At 44.1% G+C, this 22,233-nt stretch overlaps 1 protein-coding gene across 1 annotated transcript; it reads left to right on the top strand.

Moving 5' to 3' along the window:
* The first annotated feature begins 17,672 nt into the window (after positions 1–17,672).
* On the top strand, positions 17,673–21,597 carry LOC142079933 (opsin-5-like). Its single transcript, XM_075144611.1, has 4 exons — positions 17,673–17,748; positions 19,232–19,525; positions 20,116–20,447; positions 21,250–21,597. The coding sequence occupies exons 1-4, from the start codon at positions 17,673–17,675 to the stop codon at positions 21,595–21,597; spliced, it is 1,050 nt and encodes a 349-aa protein (XP_075000712.1).
* Positions 21,598–22,233: the final 636 nt, after the last annotated feature.

Genomic DNA, 22,233 nt, shown 5'->3' with positions numbered 1-22,233 from the left:
CTTCCAGCTTAGATTATTCCATCCTAAAAGAGTTTAGGTTATACTTTTAATAATGGGGCATTTTATGTGATACAAAAATTCTCTCCAGAATTGATTTTCCCCTGCATCCCCCCTACCAAGTCTGGCTTCAAGCAAATTCCATTAATGCAAGTATAAAATACTCTTTTTTTCCATCATTTTGTCTTGCATAAGTGACAGTTACACAGCATGGTAGAATTGATTGAGGCTTTCACTGAGGATTGAGGCTTTCACCAAGTGGTATGGATTTCTCATTAGAGTAGGGTGATTACTAGAGTGTCTTTATCAGTCAAAAGGCATTATATTTGCAATGGCTATGTTGTAATTAAGCACAGATGAGACCCATAAGCAAGTATTGCTCTGAAAAATACAATTCACATAATACTAAATTGAAGGAGCTTTCCAAGAAAAGGGGCTAGGAAGAAACTTAATTGGCACACATGATTTCTCTGAACTGTCGCAAGCCACTGGCTTGTGGTGCTTCGCCAGAGACCAACCTGTGACATGCTATAGGAAGACACTTCATTCTTTCCCTGGCAGACAAAAACAGCACTTGGGATTTTTCCAGAGGGTCATTTGCTGTGCCTACATTTAGCACATATTCCAGAAGCGGCGAAGTTCACACTGACAGACTTCTCCCTAACTAAAGTTACCTGGAGTAGCTGTGGTTCACTTGAAGTAAACAAAACCATATTTCTATTAGATAGGCCTCTCACCAAAGATATTACAAAGGAGAGATCTCATTTTAGAGATGGAGAAAAGAAAACACAGAGGACTGTCTTGCCTAAACAGAAAACTGGAACACAGTCTTGGTGTCCCAGGTGCCGTCTCAGTGCTGTATCAATGGGAACACAAAGGGCAGTTAATGTTGTTTATTGCACCCATAATTGTGCAGCCCATGTTATCTCCTTGCACCAGTTCCCTTGCCTGATATTGCAGTACTTCAAAACCTTATGCCATCTCTCTAGTGCAAAAGAGAGAAATCCTACTTACTGCTGCTCATTAAAAAAGAAATCATTCCACTCTTTCAAAGGTTAAGTATAGTTTCTAGGCACATTCTGAGAGCAAAACTCATATTCAGCCTACCTGAAGATCCAAATTGGGCTCAATTTTCAGAAATCTGTATTCATGCCTTATCTGTATTTCTTTACAGAATTTTTGAGAACAGAAGTCCAGTTCTTGCCCCAGAGGGAGCTGCATTCCCTAATAGATGATATGAGTCCGTACATCTCAGATAAGTCCATTAAGTTCACAAAGTGCTCTGAGATTTCAAAATACAGCTATTATGGAAATAGCCATTGTTATTCTTGTTTTTAATAGCTGCTGACAATCATGAATATTTTGAGCATAAGTGCCAAGTTAGAAGCTGTGTTTCTGAATAGAGCTTTTCAAATACGCAAGGACTCTATTATGTTTTGGGTAATTTATTGAGAAGCTTTATGTTGGTGTGTCTGGACTATCATCCGAGAACCATCTGGTGGAAGGGGATCAGACTGACACAACAAAGACTGGCAGTCATACTTACATGTCCCCTTGTGGAGCCAGTTTATGGTTTTGGTTGTGCTAAAGATGTTGTACACTTCATCTCTGCAGGGCTTTATCGAATTTACTTGGGCTGTCTGAAACTCAGCATTTCCATTTCATGGCAAATGTCGATGTTTCACAGTATATTTTCATTCTCAGTGTGAACAAAACCACCAGTATAAAAGCTTTCCTGCCCATTTAGAAAAGTGTTGCTTTAAAAAACCATGTATGTATATATATCTATGTATGTATACAGGAAACTTCACTTCAAAATGAAATTGTTACTTCAAAGCTTATTTTGGGTTCTTTTTATCTTTGTATTAATTCATTATCTCCTGACATAACAGTTCTAGTGGTCCAGGATATGGCACATCTCATCACACTGTATCCTGTCCAGGTAAGGATGTTATTACTGGGCAACCAAGTGGGCAGTTTCCAGTGGATGGGATTCAACTACAATTACCTAATTTTAGGTATCTTCTTCATGTAGTGACTACGTTGGAGCTGGTGGCCAAATTCCTGCTTTGGAGAGGGATTTTCTACAGCCTAGCATGTAGTCCAAGTCACTCTAAAGTAGAGACCTACATTTAGGCAGGTGAATTGCTTTCCACTCTCTATTGCCTGTATTGACTAGTTCTCCAGTAAGTATAAACGGAAGCCTAGACTCTGTTGTAGACATGTACATTTAGGTTTGACTCTGGTGCTGAATTTCACCCTATACTGTTCACCAGTGGGATGAGAGCTTTCTGAGAACAAAGTAATGGCAATAATTTGAAGCCTTTTGTCCATTTAATATTATTATCTTTGGAATATACTTGAGACCATTTTGGACCTGTCATCCAGAACATGTAACCAAAGCAGGGTTATCTTGTCACTGAAAAAACTTGGTATGTTTTTAAGCTGTTAATATAAAATCCTACTGAGGCAAAGCTCTCTAGTTCATGCAAGACAACTCAAAGCCGACTGGGTTTACCTGAACCTGTCTCCACTAGGATCTTATATTGACTTAGCTGTTTGATTTAGCAATCAGATATAAAAACACAACATTTTTGAAGCTTGTCTAATGAAGATATTTGGAGTGAAATTCTTCCGACCACATGTCAATGTCTGAATCTGAGAAAATTACCTCAGGCTCCCTTTATTGTCAATGGGAAGAAACAGGCATTTAGAGTGTGAGTCATCTGACCTATTTTAGATGTCCATTTTGGAGTGATGAGTTGCAGATGAAATGCTGACTTCTCTCCATTGAGTACCAGAGAAGCAGAGGGTGATTAGCTTAAATGTAGATGTCTAATGGGATTAGATGAACTCATCCCATCTCCGCTTCAGAGTACAATGAGGGTATGCTTTGCCTTATCAGCAGCTTTATCACCCAACAAACCCATGGCTGATATGGGATCTGTCCCAAGACTAATCTGCATGGAGATGAGAAGAGCCACTGGAACTGGAGCTGCATTTCCATTTGAGAATGATTCACAGCCCACTGAGGTCAACGGGAATCTTTCCACTGGCTTCAGCGGGCTTTGCAAACCCTAGGGTTTTGGCATACATTAATTTAGCAGCTAGGTGCCACAAGATAACATCATTCTTCTGGTTTTTATTATTAATGTTTTGCCAAAGGTCGCAGCAGAGCTGGCAGAACAAAGTGAGTCATAAACTAATATGGGGGCTCACTCAGTCGTAAAGGCTGTGTATATGCTTCCCTGTTAGTATACTTTAGCACAACAATCCCTTCCCTTAGTACCTGAGTCTCCTCTGATTTGGTCGATCTAGTCCACAGTCTTCATTATCACGGCAATCAATACTTAATCCCTTTGTCCATCTAATCCAAGGCCACCACCGTTCTGTGGTTTACAAAGAACGGCTTTCCCATCCAATTTGAGTGTTAACTGCCTTCCTCAAAGAGCTCCAGCAGGCTGGTCAGCTGGCGCATCAGAGACAGGAGTAAGTTAGGGGGTCTATTTTAAACTGATTACATAGGTTCTCGTTATGATCTGTGAAGGGCAGGTCACCTCCAGCTGAAGGGAGGTGGGATGATGTTTCCTATGGAGGGTGCCTGTCTCTGACTGTGCTGTAAGGGGTCCCTGTGGGCGACTAACTTCTACAGGACTGGAACCAGAGTGTGAATACATCACTAACTGTTTCCCTGACATACAATCTCTATGCTTTCATCATTTGACCAACTTGAAGCCTATATCTCAGTAACAAGTCTGGTGGATTAAACAAACTACCTCTGGTGATGCAGGGACTGAAAGTACCTTTGATAAGAATTCAAGGTAGACAAAACTTTTGGGATAAAACTGCATGTTCTTCCTCTCTGCCAGACAGGCAGAGGTGTTGCTTATATGAAGGAGAACTGATAAGAGGAAATACATTATTGAACTGTATTACTGAAGCTTGAAACTTCATTAATCAACAGTAAGTAACATGAAAGGACATTGTAGCTTTTTGGGCAAGTGAAGACTTCGGAGACAAAATATGAGGGTTTAAGTATTTGTCTTATTTTTGTGGCATTGTGGGTGCTTTTGCAATACTTATACTTTTACTCACCCCACTGCTCCAATCTTCCTTTTCAGTTTCTGGGAAAGATTACTCTTGTGCTGGAGAATGCCTCAGAGAAAATGCTGTTGCCTTACTAGCAGAACCTTACAGGTACCAATAATTTTCTACCACAACAAAGTGGCAAACTCATGTTCCCCCTGTTGTCCAGGTCAGTGTGATATGACTTTCACAGTCAAACTGTGAGCATTCAAATACTAATAACATCATTGTCCTAATCGTGTTTCTACAGGAAGAAACTGGTAATTTAAAACCTTTGGGAAAATAATATTAAAGTTGGACGGCTAAAATAGTTCTTCATTTTAAACAGCAAACAGATTCATGGCTGTTGCATGGTCTGAGGAATTTCAGGTTTTGCTAGTAATGGAAACAAGGAGAATATATGCAAAATTTAAAGCCTTAACTCAAGATTTGAGACACCTAGGTTCCAGTTCATCCTTTCCTATAGATTTCTTGTGTTGCCTAGAATAAGTTTGTCAGGACAGGATTCAGCTCAACCAAATCTAGCCACCTCAAACCAGGTGGCTCGTTTAAGACACCTCTCTGGGGTCCCTGTAATAGGCACTTCCAAATGGCAACTGATCTCGTTCAGACAAGGTGCATATTTCTCCACCAAGAGTGCCTGTCTTTCACCATCGACTCTAGAAGAAGTCTGGATGACCAGTTTAAACTAGATCTGAAACTTTTAAATAGTTTTATTTAGCTGAAATAAATTCTGTTCTAATGTTAGGGTTATAAAATCCATTTAAATACATGTGACAGACAAATATTTTAATATATTCAGTTACAGGCAAAAATAGATTAATATTATCCTGTCAACTCCACGCATTAAAGTGGTCACAAGTCAGTATCACAGAAACGATGAGTGAAAAAAGCATCATAATTATGGTTCTTTATTTACCTCATGGTTCTTGTGCCTGTTGTATTCACGCTGTCAGATTTTTTCTAAATAACCGTAATGGATAAAGATGGCCTAGAATTTTCCCTTCGGAATGAATACAGAGATTCTCTCCTAATGAGGAAATGGAGTCTACAAACAAACAAACAAACAAACATGTTTGCAACACAGACTGAATAGAAAATGCTCTTGGGGAGGGATTCTCCAAGTGACAAGCATCTCTACTTCCAGATAAGCCAGTGTGCCATGGGGGCCTTTGCCCCCATGTGCTGATGTGAGTTCAACAAGCCCCCAACAACAGCCCCTTTTGCCCCCAAGCTCTGTGCTTATGTGAGCAAAACAAGGCATCAACTGTGCTCTGAGCAGCAGCAGGGCAGGGCTCAGATCTACCTGCCTGAACCTTCTTCCAACACAGGAGGGAAACTGCCCGCCAGGAATGGTCCTGGGCGCACTGGTATCCTTTGAATCGTGTCCAGACGTTCCTGAGACAATGCTGATTTGCACAAGCCAGAACTCTGCCACAAAGTGTGCTAGCGATTTAAAGGATATAAAGAAGAAGAAGAAAGCTTTATTGACATCCACAGTTTAATTTTTGGGCATTAAGGCACAGAAAGATTTAATCACTTGCCGAAGAGCAGACAGGAAGACTGTGGCAAGGCAAGGAACTGAACCCAGCACTCCCCAGGGCCCTCGCCACAAGACTGGTTGTTTTTTCCGAGGCTAGGTTCATCTCTGTTTTTTCAGTGTAATTGAGTGCAGAAAGTATTCACAGTCGCTGTTGCTGTTTTTAAGCATGGTCTATTACAGAATAATCTGAACCAGTGTCTTAAAAGTGAGACAATCTTTTTTCCGATATACAGCAGATTGTTTAAGCAGCAGAGGAATTTGTGTCATACCTACCTAGAGATGCAGAAGGATACAGTGATGCATAGTTTTTCTGAGGCCTTTTGTCTTCTTACTAGTTTTTCACTGTAGAGTGGCCTCTGGAAGGTAATCAGAGGGTTAACTCAATATTAGCAACGCATAGCTGAGCGCTGTTTAAACATAGAGGAAATAGGTGAAAATTTCTCTGTGCAAATACACGGAATATCCACTAAATATTTAGCTTACCCCCTGATCCCACTTTTGTTTCCTATCAAGTATGAAGAGCACCTGACTGCAAGTTAATAACACTTGTGGGAATTATTTTTTGCAACTTAGATGATCTCTAAGGCAAAGGGCATTTCACACCACTGCAAAGAGGGAGTGAAATGCCAGGAAGTAAATCCTAAAGCACCTTCCAACGCAGAGGTGTGGGATGTGCTCTCTGAACGCAACATGTAGCTGCAGCTTGGTTAACTTGGAAAACTCAAGCAATTAAAATGCTAGTGCCTGATATCTAATAACATGGAGAAAGTAGTACAGTAATTTCTCTTCTTGGCCTCACAATCCTACTCTGTGCCATATTTACAGCCAGCTTGAAGCTTGGCAGTTTTGTATAGCGAGGATTAAACACTACTTGGCTTAAAGGGTCAAAAGGCCGTGGAAAGGAAGTCAAGACAGAATAGCTGTGACTTCTCTCACTCACATAAATATAATCTGAAGGCTGAAAAAAAGACCTGAACATGATTTTGCAAATTTGATAAAGACCTCGAAAGCAACAGAGGGTCTTCACATGAGGCTTCTGGTGCCATCCCTGCTGCTCAGGACCCTTAAACTCACTCAGCCAAGCATTATCTTTCACATGAAGTTAAGATCCGGGGAAGTTGCCTTCGCAGTGGGTTGTTGCCGGGCAGGCAGCTATGCTGAATGCTGTCCTTAACAGGGTCATTTTAAAAGTACTGTTGATGCCACCACAGCTTATTGTAGAACAGAAGTTTTGTCTTCCCCATTCTACCTAATAAGAGATTTGTTATCATCAAGTCTCTGTTGCGCCTTTGTTTCCCAATCTTTCTGTCTTCTTTCTCCATTAAACATTGTGTTCTAGATTGAACAAGGAAACCTGTTGTTTTCCATCCAAGAGAAGCATCTCCATGAATTTCCACTCATATTTTCCACTATATTCCACAGGATTCAGTCTCTCAGCTATTTTTCTTTTCCAAGTCTCTCTAAATAATAAGTTGTAATCCTGGCATTTCTGAATTCCCAGTGTGGGTCCCTTTAGAAATTAGTAAGGGTAAAATTAGCCAAATCCTAATATGAAAGAAAATTGGCCTCCTTCTTAAAACTATTGTTATATCACAATGGTGCTGAGAGGCACAAGCCAATAATGGCACTGCATTGTTACCAGACACTAAGCAGAAATAGTAGGAGATCAGTCAGACCTTGAAAAATGTACGATCTCACTGGATAAATCAGAGACAGAAAGAGGAAGGAAGGGAGCTGATGAGTGTCACACAGTAGGCAATAGCAGGGCCAGAGCAGTACCGTCGAGTTCATCTGTAGTGCCATAGGATTGCACCCTTGAACCCTACTCCACTCTGTCTGCACTGGGTACACAGCCGTGCTTGCTTTGGTATCACAGCCCTGGTCTGCTGTGTTCCTGCCTCTGTGGAGAAACTGGAAGAGAGAGTAGAGGCGGGTGCACCTGGGAGCTTCAGTCCTGCAGACAGTGTTTGTAAACCCAAACGGTGTCCAGAGGCTCCATGGTGTGAACACAACTAGGTTACACCATTTGGATAAAGAATATCAGAATATAGAAATATAGAATCATAGAAAAGTTTGCGTTGGAAGGGACCTTTAAAGATCATCTAGTCCAACGCCCCTGCCATGGGCAGGGACATCTTCAACTAGATCAGGTTGCTCAGAGCCCCGTCCAACCTGACCTTAAATGTTTCCAGGGATGGGGCATCTACCACCTCTCTGGGCAACCTCTGCCAGTGTTTCACCACCCTCATTGTAAATTTTTTTCTTTATATCTAGTCTAAATCTACTCTCTCGCAGTTTAAAACCATTCCCCCCTTGTCCTGTCGCAACAGGCCCTGTTAAAAAGTCTGTCCCCGTCTTTCTTATAAGCCCCCTTTAAGTACTGAAAGGCCGCAATAAGGTCTCCCTGAAGCCTTCTGTTCTCCAGGCTGAACAACCCCAACTCTCTCAGCCTTTCTTCATAGCAGAGGTGTTCCATCCCCCTCATCATTTTCGTGGCCTCCTCTGGACCCGCTCCAACAGGTCCATGTCTTTCTTGTGCTGAGGACCCCAGAGCTGGACGCAGCACTGCAGGTGGGGTCTCACCAGAGCAGAGTAGAGGGGCAGAATCACCTCCCTCGACCTGCTGGCCACGCTGCTTCTGATGCAGCCCAGGACACGGTTGGCCTTCTGGGCTGCGAGCGCACATTGTCGGCTCATGTCCAGCTTTTCATCCACCAGTGCCCCCAAGTCCTTCTCCGCAGGGCTGAGTGACTTGAGTGTCACACAGCTCTGTCCCCAAAGATAGTAAAAATACCTTGATCTCTTATCCCCCATTCTGGTAACCTTTCTTCTGACTGTCTTTAAATAAAGCTAACAAGCTCCCCTCAAAACAAATACCACTTTCCCTCCTCCAGTGAAGCATGCAACACCAACACAAGCAAGGATGCAATCAATGGAATCTACTAGAGGCAGCACTGGGTGGATTTTATTGTCCTCATCCCTATGTTCAAAAGGGCCCTCTTGTGTTTGCCGTTCCCTATGACCCTGCATGCCAAACATCCCCATTTGTGGCCATCACTGCCACAGCCTGTTTTGTCCTGACTCAGTTCTGCCAGATCCTAATCCTGCTACCAAAGTTAAGGAACAAAGAGAAGGACCAGTTTCACCTGTGCTGTTGGGGTGATGCTACCTCTCAGCATGGTTCCAGATTTCCCAACGAAGTGGAGAGAACTGCGTTTTGTCATTCAAAAGAGGAAGGAGTGAGTCCAAATCAGCACTAGGTCATATGAAAAGGAGATAAAGAAGGAGCAGAGCTGCACTAGTCTTGAAGCTGGGGAGACTCCTGAAGAGCTGGCCTTCCTGCTCCCAGTGCTGCTGGAGGGATCTGGGCAGGTATGGCCCCAACCCTACACACTGTGATCCCTTTCTGATGTCTGACTCCCAGTGGCATGATTGCTATTTTGCTGCTTCCAGGACACTTCTGAGCTTAGGATCACAGACAGTCAAGTCTTTATTGCCACCATGCTACAGTTACACACAACTGGAGAGTCTTAAATGATTCAATTTGTTCACTGGCTTTTTGGTGGGTAGAGTGGCTGCAATGCATTGCTTCCCAGTTCATCCTTCTCTTTAGCCACGCTCCTGCATGCAGTCTGCCCAGAGGTGTGCAGAGGGTGATGATACAGAGCTACTGCACAGGAATATTCTTGTGGTGATAGAGTTCTGGGCGGTCCATTCTACAAATTGTCTGACTTTGTCCCATGGTCTGAATGACACAAAGGAACCATGAATGAATGGAGTGCAGGACCAAAATGCAAAGGAAAATTCAGGAGAGCTTGCTACCAAAAACTACTGGCAAGAAATGGTTGAAAAATTACTTAAACTGCAAGCAAGTGTCCCCTCATGATTACTTGTGCAACATCCAGCATAACGGGATGTGAATTTGCTTTTGAAACCTTGAAAACGAGAGGATTAGTTCATACTACTATTTAACTGAGGTCTGGGAACACTGTCACCATATTAAATATGAGCAGGTTTGCATTGTCAAATTCCACACCATGGGTAATACATTTTGTTCTTCTCTTTTCCTGACATAACAGTAGTTTTCATTTTATGTTAGCACCTTTGGTGCCATTTCCTTCCCACTCATAGTGTATTAGTGTCAGTCGTCTCACACCTTTGAAAGAAGTAGCTATAATATGCTTCATACTTGCATGTTGAATTAACCTTTTCGTATCTCATTACCATCTTTCCCTTCCCACCTCATGCTATGTTTCTGCTTTTTCTTGTTTTCATATTGCTTCTCAAATTAGTGCCTTTCATTTCATATTTGGGAACTGTGGGAAAAAAAAAATTAAAAAAATTGTCCCTGAAAGGGCAGCCTATTGCCCAGTTGAAAAGAGCTGGCTTGTCACGTCAGGGACACGACACATCTTTACTCCACATGCGACTTTCCTCACAGCTGTACATCTTGTCCTCTCCTTTTCACCAATGCAGAATGAGTATCAATGGTTATCAGCTACAAACCAATGATGACATGGTTGTTTAATAAATGTGTGCTTCTGGCTTTAGTTCCATGATATACTTACTAGTGCTAGTGTGGAATTTGTACAAGATTTTGTTCCCTCATATCTCAATCCCTGGTCATTCACTTGGTGTTAAACTGCTATTTGCTCTCACCTCAAACTGCCCGTAGCAGTGAACGACTCTTAAAGGTGAAGAATAAAAGTGGTGTAAAAAGTCTTAAAATCATCTTTCAGTCCTGTGCGTACAAGATGGTCTTGGGTTTGGAATCCATTTTCTGCTCTGGGGTCAAACACTCACCAGAATAACAGCTGCTACTCAGGTCTTCCTGGGGAGTCTCTAACTGCTACGGTGGAAAGCTGTACTCATGTTGACTGGGTTAACCAACAGCCAAGTATTATATGTAAAAATGGTTTTAGTGAAAGAGCGAAATTTATTGATCCAAACTGGATTCTTCAAGGCGGCAGCTACCTTCAGTTACTGTAGAGGGAAGCTAGGGAGGTTGGTGTCTCTAGACCAAATTTAGACTTTGTAAATAACCCCTCAGGCAATAACATGCAAGTCAGTGCAGACATCCAGAAGAAAACAATTTACAAATTACTATGCTTGAGGTTGCAAATACCAGCTTAAACAAGATTTGGTTGTTGAAAACATACAACTTCATGAGCAGACTCTGAGACTTCAACTTAAATGCCGATTCTGGTTTTCATAAATGGAGGTGAAAGCTAGAAGCTCAGCTAGAGGTCTCAGCTCAAAGATGAGCTTCCAAAATTAAGACTGCAGAAATAGCCTAATAGTTGGAAGGAAGTTATAGGAATTCCTGGAGAATATGATGAAGTTCTCTCCTCTAAGGAAAAAGGTGGGATTTGTTAGTGAAAAAGCTTGAGTGTGCATCATGGCAGACTTATTTTAAAGCAAGGAGAAGGCACCCAAAAGGGACTGTCCAAATAGACTGTTTGCAGTACTCTGCTCAGCTTGAAGTCTTGGAGTCTTCACAGAAGAGAAGATCTGGACAGAGCAGCCAGAGATAAACAGGAATAGCGAAGCCATGCTCCTCTTCTAAATGGTACATGGCTATTTTTGATAGACGTGAATTCTGTCAGATATGGATATAGATTCATAGCCCTCTCCAGATATCAGGAGATATAAATTATATTGATATATGATACCAAACCAAACCCAGTATTCTTGGCCGAAACAGCTCCAAACCTTGAGACATTTTATCTCTGCAACGTTAACTACCACATCCTGGCAAACTGGTAATTAAGAACAATTCCTTTGATCCTACAGATTCAGAGACTTTCAGGCCTTCCGAATACTCTTTTTTTTTCTTTGCTTTTCTGTGGAAGGGAAGCATAAAGTTGTAGGATGTTCTAAATTGGTAACATCGAGTAATTAGTCAACCCATACCTTGTTTTTACATAAACAATAGGAACTTGTTTTATATATATGTATATATTTACATCAAATATGTATGTATGATTCCATGGTGAGTTCAGTTTCTGTTTAAAGTTTCACATAACCTTTCAGAAGTGAGTAGGTAGCAACTTTATTCTTCCATCTGTTTACTTTAAAGAGTACTTTCTCAAATTGAAGGGAAATTTCACAAAACAATTCTAAAATATGATCCCCAAAAATTGGGTCTGTCAATATGTATAAACTTTGACTGTGCTTTGGTTGTAAACAGATAATCTAGATTGATCTGAAGTGCAGAAAGATAATGCTGGGTACAACTTGCTATTGTTAAATGACACATGAATAATGCACTCGGTTTGGGATCAGTCAACTCTTCTGTTTTTAATCATTTATTTTCTTTTCTTCCATTTCGTAACTGAACTGTTGATGTAATCCTACCCCATGTGAATGCTAAATTCAGGGTTTCACAATAAATGAAATGCCATCTAAACCAGCATGAAATATCCACACAGTGTAATCTAAGGTGCCCACAAAAGTTGGAAGAGGACTGGGCTCCTGATGTAGCCAATGGGGTCTCCAGGGAGTAATTAAATTCTCAGCAAAATGTTTTAATCTTGCCTCTGGTTTCTCTTTGCTTGCCTGAAGAAATTTAATATCTTATTTCAGTAGTGAGAGGATGGACCATGCAACAAATGGGAAAGCAGAAGTTCTGGCTTGGATTGGGTGACATCAGGCTCCTTGAACTGAGCCTTCGGTTGTGTTTTCACCAAGAAAGGCCAAAAAGAAATGTTAGGTGAGCTGACTGCATAGCACGGGCTGGGAAACTTTCCAAAGAATTTTCTTTATCAGAATTATAAGCTCTATTTGAGCACTAACAATCCTAATGACTGCACCTTCAGAGTCTATTTCTCAGCTAAATGTTTGCACCGACGATAAGAGCAAAACGCATGGGCAACATCTGTACCAGGGAACTAAACAGTGTCACTTCGTTCAAAACCGATGACCTTACTGCCTACTGGGAATGGTCCTGGGCCCATTTTAGCAGTGCCAGCAACTGTTCTGTCAATTTAACAAGGTGAACGGTCGAATTCCAGCATCTTTGTGGTGATCTGGCATTGTTTAATTTACCAATATTATGGTTTTGTGTGCACTATACTGGATTACTTGTCAGAATGCAGCCATCTTCTACGTTCTGTCACAGGATTTACTGTGTCTTTTGTTGACTCTAGCAGACATTTCTTCCCCAAATTGGGATCAAATGGTAACCTCTCTTTCTTGAACAGACTACACTGATTTGATCGAGCTATTTAAGACTCTCATTACTGGGCATGTTTTTGAGACATCATATCTTCCCCTGTTTAGCCTTTTCTGATATGAGAACTTCATTTTATAATAAATATTGCATGTATCCTACCTTCCTAGTCTAAACTGATACTCACTTGCTTATACACCCGAGGTTTGAGAAGCATTGCAGCAACCAACCACATTCAGCTGACTATCTGCTGCCAAGGAACATTCGGTGAAGGACATCTGCACTGAACAGCTAACGAGTAGGTGCTTGATTTCTTGAGTTAGGTGGTGTCATTATTCAAAAACCATATGAGACTTTGTATGAGACTACAGGGGGGCACTGGAACAAGTTGCCCACAGAGGAGCTCCACCTGTTGTGGAGTCTCCATCCTTAGAGATACACAAAACCCAACTGGACACAGCCTTGAGCAGCCTGCTGTAGCTGATCCTGTTTGGAGCAGCGGGCTTGGACTAGATGATCTTCAGAGGTGCCTTCCCGCCTCAGTGGTTCTGTGATTCTGTGTGCTCTTTTCATTGGATCAAGGTTTGGAACATCAGTCTCTCTTCCCCCAGATAAGAGTCAAAGTGCCTCCTGCTCGTTTTGTCTTCCCTCTACCCATAACTCATGCCTTCCTAGCTGTCCAGTTTAAACAGGAACTTTGAAACCTTTTTGTCTTATCTGCTCAGATTTTTCAGACCAGCAATTTCTATCACTGAATTGGAATTTTATAAGCTCTGGAGAAGAACCGGTGGACCGTTCCATTTCCTTGAACTTATCTATGCCACGAATACATGCAGACTCCATTGTGCTTCTGCTGACTTTGGAGCAACATGGGATGGGTTAGGGGAATTTTTCAGAAACACTTGAGCTGACTACACATAAGCCTCAGTCAAGAAGTAGTTTAGCACAGGAAAATGGTTTCTGAGGATGGGAATCACTGGGTTGTAATATCTCTTGAAACCTCCACTCTGATAATAGTAGGAGGTGCAATATCTATTCTCTGATGGAAAAACAGACATCCCCTCTCTGCTCTCCTCTGCTATATCTTGCCTACATCCAGCTCCTGGCAGCAGGACTTGGGACCTAGTGCATTGCTGTGGGCTGGTGAAACCACCTAACTGTTAGTAGGGCTCAGTCTCCTTAAAATGAGGTTTGTGTCTGTGACAGCAGAATTAGTGCTGAATTTGGTATCCGAGTTCTCTGTTCAGTGCTGGAGGCAGATTCAGTGAGAACAAAATTCGTAACACCCAGCATGCTGACAGTGGGGAATCCTGATGTGGGGCCGTGGTCCCAGATACAGGGATTTTGTTTCTCTGAAGTGATAACTATACCCTGAGCAGCACCTCTGTAAGATTGGTTCACTTTGAGGCTGTAGCTAGCGGCCAATACTGAACCACCATTACCCCTGCATAGTTCTTTATGCCATAGCTGTGCATTGTGGAATATATTAACAACTTTTGGAGCGAGGGCTCTCTTCAGCATCATGGGGAGTCAGATACCATTTGTTTTCTCTCCCTCCAATCTTGTGACTTAGGTGTGGTGCAGTCCAGCTTCAACTGGAGAGGAAAGCACCTTTCTGTTACGGCGTTTTCCTCACCCCAATGCATCTATAAACCGCAGAATAAAACACCCTTGCAGGAAAAACATGTATTCAAGCCTCTGAACCCAGAGGAGGAAACCGATTTCTCCGTTTCAGGGAGGATGGCTAAGCTTTTAGGACAAACGTGCCCTGAGAAGGCTGTGAGTGCTACTGAGCCCTGTGCTATATGTGTTGTGTGGCATGTACCTGGTTGCTGAATTAAACTCCTCAAAGTTTTCAGTGCAGGGATCCCTGGTGTGTAAAATCCCAGACAGCTTCAGCAGGGAACAAGCACAGAGACATGCACCAAAGCTGAGGTGGCAGCCTATCTGTGCATGGCCAGTTTTGCTTTCTGGTGAAACTCAAAGCTTTTAAAGTCTCTCAGATTCCTGAGGATTCCAGAATTTAGGCGGTTACTGCTATATTTAAGCATCTAAATTCCATCTAGATTGCACATGAGGTGCCTACGTGCTCTTGGGGATCTTAAAATTCCCTGTGTCTGAACAGAGTAAAAGAGGCCAAGCAGAGAATGATGCTAATGCAGCTTAGCATATCCAGGTACTGGAATTAAATAATTTAGAATAGATCAGCTCTTCAATATGCTGGCTGGATGCTGTCCAGGCTAAAAGTCAACTTAATGGCATTGCAACTACAGAGCTGTAAATTGCATGCACCAAAATCAAGACTTGCGTATGTAAATTGATAGATGAGCCTGTAACACATATTTGGAGCCTGGAGCAAAACTTAGCATTGTTTATAAAGACTGAGAGAGCATTATGATGATTTTAAGCTCAGATATTATAAGGAGAAGGTAAACTTGGATGTGAGGCGTTGCTCTGGTTGCTTGCCAAGTAAAAACACTGGAGTGTCACTAGGGTGAACTCAGAGCTTGGTTCTGCTCTGGTGCTCTGCAGCTGCGCTCACCGGACTGAGCATCCTCCAGCTCTGCCCTGGAGCTGCTCTGAAAGTCCTGCCTTCAGGACTCCTTCCGAACCCCTGCAGCAAACAGCTTTCCTCTAACACTTCAACATAGAGATCCCCCCACTCCAACCTTGTGTTTCCCATACGCAGCCATAAAGCTGGAAAACAAAACTCCCAACCTTCCTTCCCCTGCCTGATCCCTCAGCCTGGATTTATTTCCCAAGGCTGCCGATGGTTGAACGACGATTGTTTTTGCTCAGCGATGGCAGTCTGAAGGGATTTGCACTGTGAAGTTGCTTGACAAGCCAAGGAGCAGAGCGGTGTGAGAGGAGGGGGTGGGTGGAGAGATGCTCTGCCAGCCAGGCAGCCAGGCAGGCGGGATCGCTCTGGCAGTGGCTCTGCCTGGCTTTCACTCTGTCTCCCCTGGGAGGGAGCCTTTCTCTCACTCCAGGCTTCTCCCCTGCCACGCAGAGGGAGGGAGAGAGGAGAAAGCAGAAGGGTCCTTTCACACAGACAGCACCCAACTGCCCGGCTCACATCTGCAGCAGGCAAGCCATGAGGAAGGGTCTCTTTGCCCCTACAGTCACTTCGCCTTTGATTTAAAACCTTCACCCACTTCCACAAGGGACAATGGAGGAGCAATACATTTCCAAACTCCACCCGGTAGTGGATTATGGAGCTGGGGTCTTTCTTCTGATCATAGGTGAGTTCTGCCATCACAACCTGCCTCTTTGCTTCAAGCCTCGGAGCAGACGCCAGGGCTGCCCCGTCCGTGCTGCCGTCAGCCAGAGGAAGCTGGAGGGAAATGGTAGAAAATCTGTTTCCGCACAGGTTCCTGCTTATTGCCTTTGAGTCGGTTGGTTGCCAGGATTAATCTCCGCTCTCAGATTTGCAATCTTTCGTTTCGATGCTGAAGACTTGCCAGCAGAAGTTTGCCTCTGCGGCGTCAGAAGTATTCAAAATAAGTTGTCTACCTCTTATCCTGGCATCTCAGCCCTGTGAAGGGAGAGATGAGGCAGCCCGTTTCATGAGACTGATCAGGGGAGAGCGGCTTTGGTCTGACCCTTGGCGGGGGGTTTCATTATGTGTGAAAAGCAGCTGTGTCTTGGTAGGATAAACTGGTATAAAATAGCAAAGAGTTTCCGAATAGCAGTTCTGGTTTTCATAACGGCCTGTTTGCCCTGCTGAAGGCAGATTTACAATGAAATACAAGTGGGGATATGTTCAAGTCTGCTCCAGCATGGTTTTAGCTAAGCGTTTTCTTCCTTGTCTGTTTGTTGCACGTACCCAGGTGATTTGTTTACTATCGGTGTAGATTTGGAGAGGAGCGGAATTGGTTTAGGCATGCAGTCCAACTGAATTTTGCTAAGATGCGAGTACCTTCCTCCCTTCAGCTCATTTGAAAACCCTGGTTGAGGTGCATTTAAGAAGAACAAGCATATAATTTTATGTGCTTTAATAGAAAGGCTTTGGGCAGCAACGCTGGGCTTTACCATTTCGCATCTCCCCCCGGTTCCTGCACGCTTCTCCCTGCGCTGCGCGGCACCGTGCTGTCCCCGCGGTTGTGCTGACAGCAGAGAGTACAACTCAGGGTCAGAAAAATCACTATCTGCAAAACAACGAAGGGGGTTTCTTTTAATCCAAGTCAGGATGCCAGCTCCCTTCTCACAACGTAAATATGTAGATGCAGTTAGGGTAATGGGACGGGGCAGCAACTGGAGGGGTTGGAGGCTGGAGCTGGAGCTCCCCGTGCTGACATTGCTCTTGGGCCACCAAGCTACAGTCTCACACCTCTCCTAAAGGGCTTTTAGGCTCCTAAGCTTCAGGCATAGCTTCCAGCATTGGCTCAAGAGCTCCGTGCGGCAGCCAGGCTCACTACATCCCATATACGAAGCAGTGAGCTTAACTGGAAACCGTGTTGTATTTATCCGTAGCTTTGCCACCTTTGTCCCCTGAAATTACGTTTTCATTAGGGAACAGCAAGGCCAGGCACGGGCTGCAGCACTCGCCACAAGCCTCTCTGCTCTTTGATACTAGCCCACTCTTGCGGAGTTTTGTCCCGTGCCATCCAAATGGGAGTGGGATGGAGGGGAATAGCATCTGTCAGAGTAAAAGAGAGGGTGGGCCTGGATGTCCACCTCTAATGGTGAGACTAAGAGCTACTTCTTACGTCTCGCGTGGTGGTTGGGGCTCTCTCAGAAGGCAGTGAGGTGGCTTCATTTTCCTCCTGAAGCCTGAGGATGTCCCAGCCTGCGGCTCTCATTTGGCAGGAGAGTGCTCTTCCCACCAAGCCACAGGTTGCTCTCTGTCAGCAAGAGGTCCCATGCCAAGCCACCATGGGCATCTCTGCGTGTGCAGACAGAGAATTCTTGAGAGCTCAGGGAACTCTTCAAGCATATCCAGAGGTGCCAAGTGAGTGTGTGTGGTTAGAAAGCGAATGAATGAGGGATGCAGGGTCTCAGATTTGTATCTCTGTTCTGTTTAAGGCTTTCTCTTGGCATCTCTTCCCGTTCTTGGATTTATGCCAATGTATTTATTCCATTTTGTTGCATGTGCCTTTATTAATTCCTCTGTGGGCACTTTATTATGGGGTGTCTGTGAGCAAATGCAGCCTTTCTGCTCTCACAGCCACAAGGGAACATGACAGAATCTTTTTCTGTTTCCCTATTTCACTTCTGACTTTAGAGGACACCTTCTCAGGAAAACCTTTGATCAAAACGTAGCTCCAGCACGATGTTCACTTGAAAGAAAAGAGATGTTTGCTACGTGTACTTTTGACACTGTTGTCATGAACGCTTTGAAGCCCCGTGGCATATCTGAATAATGTATGTCTGACAGGTCCTTTTGCAAAGCAATCTCTGGTCTGCTGCGTGCCGCTGGCTAAACAATTTCTATGCTCTGCCTGACTGCACCCAGGGACCCCCACAACAATGTGGGTGTCTGAACGGCGGCACGTAGTGATTCTCAACCGCTTGACCAGCGAGGACCCTGAGCTGCAGCAACATATCGACTATCAAGGCAGCTCAGAGACCAGGAGGCTTGTGCTGGGGCTCCGGTGGGAGATACGTTGCGAAGAGGGAAGGCTGTGGGAGGTGGAGGGCACCAGGTGGGAGGAGGGGACAAGCAGGCAGGACAGCTGGAGTTCTTCAGTAGGAAGGAGAAGTAAGCAGGGATATTACCGGGAAAAAGGAAGGTGGATAGGCCCGTTTTACTTGGCAGGATGTTGTGCCAGATCCTGTGAGAGTGAAGGGAATGGGTGTGGGCTATTGACATGATAGGAGCCTCGGGGAATAGGTGGGATGTAGTGCATGGAGAGGGGGGTGTGACATGGAAATGAAGAGCTAGAGTGTGGTGATAGGAAGGGTAAAGACACGGTCTACTATTCATATGACAAAATTTCCCCCCGTCAGTGAGGCTGGCCAGCACCACAGGAGGCTGCGAACAGAAATGTGAAGCGCTCTTTGCTCTAGGAGGTCCACAGTGGAAACACAGCCTGACTGGGAAGTCCCTGTCTGGCGGGGAGGCAGGAATTGAAACCCAGGAGCTGGCTGAAGCAAGAGCGGATGCGGTGGTGAGGATGCCGAGCTGTGGGGCAGCTCTCAGAAATGCCATCCAGGTGGTGTTTCCTATCTGCTGTCTAAGAGAACAAGCTTCCTCGCCAGCAGAAGAACCAGGTTTCATAGCAGATACACACCAGCGTGTTTTCAAAGCACCAGCACAGTACTGCGTTGGCCTGGGAGATGCTGAATTCTGGCTAGTCTCCCAGTCTGTCCTGTCTTCTAGACTTTAGTCCCAGGCCAACGACCGGCATTTTTCACATCCTTTTTACATATAAGCATTTCACAGGTGTGCTAACTATGTGACGTTATTGTCTGTGCTGATTCTTCTCTTCCAGCCATCTTGACAATCCTTGGAAATTCAGCCGTCCTTGCTACAGCTGTGAAGCGCTCTTCCCTCCTCAAGTCTCCGGAGCTGCTTACAGTCAACTTGGCAGTAGCAGATATTGGAATGGCAATCAGCATGTATCCGCTGGCCATTGCATCTGCCTGGAACCACGCTTGGCTGGGAGGAGATGCGTCCTGCATATATTATGCCCTGATGGGTTTCCTTTTTGGTGTCTGCAGCATGATGACCCTGTGCGCCATGGCCGTGATTCGATTCCTTGTTACCAATTCGTCCAAATCTAACAGTAAGTAATTACGTTTCTGGTAACCTTGTAGTGGTGCGTTTGGGCTATTATGTTCAGAGAGATATTTGCTGAATATGGCATGGAGTACCAGTTCAATAACTGTAGGAATAAGCCTCAACTTTTAGTCCAGTATCAAACCTCTAATGTTCCTAGAAGGATCTGATTAAATTCCTTATTAAACAGCGAGGCTTCTCACTTCTCAGTAATACCAAGAAACTACCTGAGGGTGCAGAGCCCAAATTTTTTGTTGGACCAGACTGTCTTATCTTCCTATTCGTGTGCAAGCAGACATACTGAAACTTGAGAGGAAGGAGTGTTCTCCTTCATTGCTGGGCTGGGAGCACGGCGCATTTTGGGTCAAGTTGATCTTGACTTATACCAAACTTCAGATCAGCACTGAGGGCTGCACTCAGGTCTCACCCAATCCATGGGCACTCTCTGTTACGTTTCTCAAGAAGACCAAAGGTTAGGGAACTGCAGCAGCAGCCCAGGCATATTTGTAGCCACCATTCTTCTGTTGGAGAAGCTATGGCAAAAACCGTGTCGCTGAGATGAGGTCCATATATGCTTGCTCTTCCTCTTTGTTGCAGGTAACAAAATCACCAAGAACACTGTTCGCGTCTTGATTACTTTCATCTGGCTCTACTCCTTGTTCTGGGCCATTCTGCCCTTGGTGGGCTGGGGCTACTATGGTCCTGAGCCATTTGGCATCTCCTGTACAATAGCCTGGAGCAAGTTCCACAACTCCTCCAATGGCTTTTCATTCATCCTGAGCATGTTCCTCCTGTGCACAGTCCTGCCTGCACTGACCATCGTTGCCTGTTACTTGGGAATTGCCTGGAAGGTTCACAAAGCGTACCAAGAGATCCAGAATATTGACAGGATCCCTAATGCAGCTAAACTGGAGAAGAAGCTGACATTGGTGAGTTATCCCAGTGATGAGAAGCATCTGCAGTAATCAGGAGCTTGCAGAGAACTGGCTCTGCTCATGCATGGCTCATGATGACCCTTCATTGCTTTTGTCTGGTATTGACCAAAGATGGAGATGTGTTTCCAGTCTCACCCATACTCTACACTCCTCAGGGGAGCAGAGGGCTCCTGGAAACCTTGTCAAGTCAGTAGCTTGATCAGGATTATATATTGTAGGTACAACACAGCTTGTTAAACCTTCTTGAGGCGGTTGTACCCATGATTTGCATGAAGATGGAGATTTCCATTCATGCTGGAGTAGCTATTGAATCCATTCGTGCTATAGTTGGGGTGAGGGTCTTGTTCTGTCATCAGGTATTTTTAGTTGACTGAGTGGCTATTCTGAGTGAGAGCTACATAGAAATTCTGTATGGAAGCAGGATTCTTTAATATAACATTTTTTCAAATAAGCACTTCAGCTGCTCATTTCTTATGGAAAAGCAGAACTGACCCAAGCTTTCTAGAGGCCAATCTATTGACAGGCTATGCTTTCTGGTTGGGCTGTGTCTCCCATGACATACTGCAGCCAGAGCCAGGGAAGGAGATGAAAACAACAAGTGCCTCATAAGAAACCCACCGTGTAGATCTGCTAGGTGGGAATAAAAGCACATATGCACTGTCCCGTGTTACCCGTGCTCATGTCACAACATAGCAAGCATAATTTCAGGTATTTCAGCTGGTTCAAGTGTGGTTTCATCCACTCACCATGTTATCAGACCCAGCCGGTGCAAACTGAAGCCCTGTTTCCCTTTCAGATGGCCGTGCTCATCTCGGTCGGGTTCCTGAGCTCGTGGACACCGTACGCAGCAGCCAGCTTCTGGTCCATATTTAACTCCAGCGATTCCCTACAGCCCATTGTTACGCTCCTGCCCTGTCTGTTTGCCAAATCTTCAACGGCGTATAACCCTTTCATTTACTACATCTTCAGCAAAACTTTCCGTCGTGAAATTAAACAATTGCAGTGTTGCTGTGGCTGGCAAGTTCATTTCTTCAGCACCGACAACTCTGCTGAAAATCCTGTGTCGATGATGTGGAGCGGGAGAGACAACGTCCGTCTCTCTTCAGCTGCAAAGGTGGAGAACCAGGGAGCTGCGGCTCGCTGAAACGCAGCGACGGTTTCACAACGTAGGGCGAAACTTGGGCTCACTCAGGGGTCCAAATGAGTAGGAATGCAGCACGTGGGGTTGTCACTGCATATCTTATGTCGACTACAGAGGTTTAAGTATATATTTTTAAGCAACTCTCAAATATCGTCTTTAAGCTACACAACAAAAAAACCCACTATTTTTTTCAAGAATTTCCACTTTAGAGGAAATAGATTTACGTACTAAACATAAAAATATGTAAACTAAACTTATTTTCAGGGAAACAGCTATAATTAAAAGAGGATTTATTATTTTTGTGGGGTTTTTTTTCTTATGCTTTTGACTTTTTAATGCAATCTATCTGCAAACTCTTGGCTCTATCAGTAAAACAGCCATCAGAGAAAACCGTAGGTTGAAGACAAAGTGTTACCAAATAAATACAGCTGAGAGTGTAGCTTTCTAGCAATACAGACAGAAAACCATATAAGTAGAAATATTCGCTGCCAGGAAAAGATGATAAAGTGGCTGCTATCAAAATGGCTTATAGAGATCTACAGTTCCTTGCTCTGTCAGAGGTATAATTCCAACTCCTCAAAACACAAGCTCGAAAAGGAGTCGAGCAGCCTCAGTCTGAAGAGGGTAGGTGGGAATGTG

This window comes from Calonectris borealis, chromosome 3 (assembly GCF_964195595.1).
Source record: "Calonectris borealis chromosome 3, bCalBor7.hap1.2, whole genome shotgun sequence".
Lineage (NCBI taxonomy): Eukaryota > Metazoa > Chordata > Aves > Procellariiformes > Procellariidae > Calonectris > Calonectris borealis.
Note: the sequence above shows the minus strand (reverse complement) of the source record. Positions and strands in the feature narration are given on the sequence as shown.